Source organism: Lactuca saligna, chromosome 3, assembly GCF_052625555.1.
Source record: "Lactuca saligna cultivar CGN05327 chromosome 3, ASM5262555v1, whole genome shotgun sequence".
NCBI lineage: Eukaryota > Viridiplantae > Streptophyta > Magnoliopsida > Asterales > Asteraceae > Lactuca > Lactuca saligna.
Genome location: NC_136419.1, coordinates 2,408,328 through 2,412,500, shown reverse-complemented (window position 1 = coordinate 2,412,500; position 4,173 = coordinate 2,408,328). Strand labels below are relative to the sequence as shown.

Here is a 4,173-nt window from a genome sequence, read left to right as displayed (position 1 = left end):
ATTAAATTAATAATAAACATAAGTGCGTTGTTATTATTGTTAAAAGTTAAGTATAATGCTATAAGTATTATAAACAAAAATGCATTGTTATAATAAACTAAAGTACATTGCTAATATTGTTTAATTATTGCATTGTGTTGCCATTTTTTTAGGTTGATAGGTTGCGTGCACAAGTTTCTACCATGGAACAACAACAACAACAACAAATGAAAGAACAAATGGAAATGGTAATGAGGAGATGAATATGTCTTGAAATCAACCCCGTGCTCCCCTCGATAATCCACCTGAGGACAATTGATAAGTATTTTGGAACAATTGAATTTGTAAACATTTGATATTGTTTGTTTTGTTAAGTAATGCTTACTTTTGTAAGATATTTTGGATAATGGAATGGAATGTGTCAAACTTGGTATTAGGGGCGTTTTTTGGTGTATTTTATATGATATTTGAGACAAATGTGAATTAAATGTGGTATTTGACAAAAAATTGGAAAATTTTAAATTAAATTTTTTTAAAAATAAAACAAAGTTAGCTACGGAATAGCTACGGATTTCCGTAGCTATTTGGATCCGTAGCTATTCCGTAGCTATTTGGATCCGTAGCTATTCCGTAGCTATTTAGTTCCGTAGCTATTCCGTAGGTATTTAGTTTCGTAGCTATTCCGTAGGAAATCTGTAGTTATTTATTTCTGTAGCTATTCCGTAGCTAGAGTAGCTACGGAAAATTCCGTAGCTATTCCGCAGCGATTCTGTAGCTAATCCGTAGCTATAATTTAGCCACGGGTCATTATGCTACAGCCAATTTTCCGTAGCAATTCCGTAGCTATCCGCTTATAGCTACGGATTAGCTACGGATTGTGCTGTAGCTATTGCACCAATTTTCTAGTAGTGTTGGTTTACTCCAAGACGCGGGAGTAGCATGAGGAGCACTTGCGAGGGGTGTTGGTTACCCTAAGGATGGAGAGCTTGTACACCAAGTTTTCCAAGTGTGAATTCTGGTTGCGCGAGGTGTAATTTCTTCAGCACCTTGTAAACCAAAACGATATTTTGGTCAACCCGGCCAAAGTGGAGGCCCTGATGAGATGGGAGGTTTCGAAGTATCGATGTGAGATTCGGAGTTTTCTATGGCTAGCTAGCAGGCTATTACTAGAGATTCATTCAGGACTTCTCCAAGATAGCAGTACCCTTGACCCAACTGACGAAGAAGGTCGTGGTCTTTCACTGAGGGCCTGAGCAAGAAGCAGCATTTGAGACGCTGAGACAGAGGTTGTACGATGCGCCTATCTTAGCTCTGCCAGAGGGCGTGGAGGATTTTGTAGTGTGTTGCGATGCGTCTATTTCGGGCTTGTGCGTTGTATTGATGTAGAGGGGGAACGTCATCGTTTACTCCTCGAGGCAGCTGAAGCCTCACGAGGCGAACTACCCGATACATGCTCTGGAGTTAGGGGTGGTTGTTTTCGCCCTCAACATTTGGCGGCATTACCTCTATGTGGTTCGTTGTACCATATATACAGATCACAAGAAGTTGAGCTACCTCATGGATCAGTCGAATCTGAACATGAGGCAGCGTCGGTGGTTAGATGTGGTGAATGATTATAAGTGTTAAATCCTTTACCACCCGGGGAAGGCGAACGTTGTGGCTAATGTGCTTGCCGCAAGGTATCCCCGATCAGAGACATTTGCTTGAGGATGACGGTGGTGACTCCACTTTTGGAGCAGATCCGAGAGGCGCAAGTTGAGGGTATAAAGGAGGAGCATCGGAAGTGTGAGCTGATCATAGGCCAGGTGGCCTTATTTGACTATGACAGTCGTGGGCTGCTGCCCCTCCATGGGAGGGTCTAGGTTTCATACTAGGGCGAAGTACGATAGATTCTGATAGATGAGGCCCACAGGTCCATATTTTCCCTCCATCCCAGGGCGAAAAAGATGTATAGAGATCTTCGCCCTGATTACTGGTGGCCCTGCATAAAGCAGGATGTAGCCTGGTACGTCGAGAGATGCTTGACCTGCAAGAAAGCCAAGGCAGAGCACCAGAGGCCTCACAACAAGATACAACCATTGGATATCCCTGTGTGGAAGTGGGAGTATATTACTATGGATTTCATCAAGAAACTTCCCAAGACCACACGGGGAGTGGATTCGATTTAGGTCATCGTGGATCGATTAACCAACAGTGCCCACTTCATTCAAATCCAGGAGAGCATTTCGGCCGAGAAGCTAGCCGACATCTACATCAGGGAGGTAGTAGCTCGACGTGGAGTGCCAGTCTCCGTGATTTCTAATAGAGATGTGTGATTTACTTCCAGATTCTGGAAGAAGTTTCACGACGAGTTGGGTACTCGTCTGTACTTTAGCACGACTTTTCACCCGCAGACGGATGGTCAGAGGGAGTGGACCATCCAGACTCTGGAGGATATGTTGTAGGCATGCGTCCTAGACTTCGGTGGTAGCTGAGATACTACCTTCCCTTGGCAGAGTTTTCCTACAATAATAGCTACCATGCGAGTATCGACCGTCCTCCCTTCAAGATGTTATATGGGAAGAAATGCAGAACCCCGATATGCTGGGGTGAGGTTAGACAGAGGTTCATGGGGAGTACCAAAGTGGTACTCAAGATGACGGAGAGGATACAGCAAGTTCAGAGTAGGCTTCAAACTGCTCAGAGTCGGAAGAAGAGCTAAGCCGACAGACACCGATCGAACCTAGAATTCCAAGTCGGGGATATGGTCATCCTGAAGGTGTCACCTTGGAAAGGTGTCATCTGATTCAGGAAGCAGGGAAAATTAGGCTCTAGGTACATTTATCCTTTTAGGGTTTCATTACGGGTGGGTAAGGTGGCGTATAGGCTGGATCTGCTAGTCGAGCTTAGTCAAATCCACAATACCTTTCATGTCTCCCAGCTACGGAAGTGTCTGGTAGATGACTCTGCGGTAGTACCTCTAGAGGATATTTAGGTGGACGACAGACTGAACTACATCAAATGGCAAGTAGCCATCCTCAACGGGAAGACGAAGGATCTAAGGAACAAGAAGGTCGAGTTAGTGAAGGTGCAATAGCAGCACCGCAAGGGCTCAGAATGGACTTGGGAGCCGGAGGACGAGATAAGGGAGCACTACCCCGAGCTATTGCTAGATGCAGCAGACTTCAGGGACGAAGTCTAAAATAAGCGGGGGAGATTTGTAACGTCCGGTTCCTAGAGTGGAAGCTACAACTGTTTGGTTGAAGGAATGAGCTTTGGATCCAGAAGAGGAACTTCATTTCCGGTTCATTTGAGGTATAAAGTCTATACCTTGTCTATTTCATTTACTAGTACTCTTCATGGGGTAGTTTAAGTCCATATGGAGCATATTATGGAACCATTCATGGATGCAAGCATGTTTTGGGGTCATGAATTCAGATGCAGAGTCTTTGAGAGACTCCATGGCATAAAGGTGCCTACTTCATGGCTATGGGAGTCCCATGTATCATATGAACCACTTTTTAAGGCTTTTTTAGCTAAATAACCCATGCATACACGTAAAGTTAGAAACTTTACGTGATATATCGACCCTAGGAAACCAGATCTGTGTTTTGGATGCATTAAGCCTGACTTAAAACGACTGTATGGATTTAGACTAGGGGGACTCGACGAGATATTCATACAACTCAGCGAGTTGGGTTGTGGTCCCCCAACCTTTTATGTTGCTGAGTAAACTCGTTGAGTCTAGGAGATGACTCAGCGGGCTGGACATGTTTGGGCTTGAAGATTGAAGGAGAACTCGACGAGTTCAAGGAGGAACTCGACAAGTTATGAGCAAAATGTCATGAATCTGTATAAAGGAGAACTTGACGAGTTCAAAGAGAAACTCAACGAGTTATGAGTACAAGGTCCTGGCTACGTTATACGGAAGAACTCAACGAGTAGGACCGAGGTTTCCAGAGCTTTATAAATCATGGAACTCGTCGTGTTCATTAAAGAACTCGACGGATAGGATCGGGACTTCAGGGTTTTATGGATTATGGAACTCGGAGAGTTGAGTCAACCAGATGTTGACTTTGACCAAAGGTTGACCTTGACTAGGGTGTTGACCTTGACTTTGACCTGAGTTGACCCTTAATAGGGTTATGAGTATGTAAGGGTAATTAAAGGACATTGTTATGTGTAAGAGTTTGAGAGGAGTTGATCCGAACAACC

The 4,173-nt window shown here is 44.1% G+C and overlaps 1 protein-coding gene across 5 annotated transcripts in view; it reads left to right on the top strand.

Annotated features, from left to right (window-relative positions):
• LOC145034233 (uncharacterized) overlaps positions 1–415 on the top strand; it is a 2,311-nt gene extending 1,896 nt beyond the window's left edge. For all 5 annotated transcript variants that reach the window (XR_013677953.1, XR_013677951.1, XR_013677950.1 and 2 more), the window contains one exon: positions 153–415. Coding sequence is in view for 1 of the 5 variants with exons in the window: in XM_078982609.1 (XP_078838735.1) it covers positions 153–157 (5 nt within the window). In the remaining 4 variants the exon portion in view is untranslated. The remainder of the gene's footprint in view (positions 1–152) is intronic.
• The last annotated feature ends 3,758 nt before the right edge of the window (positions 416–4,173 follow it).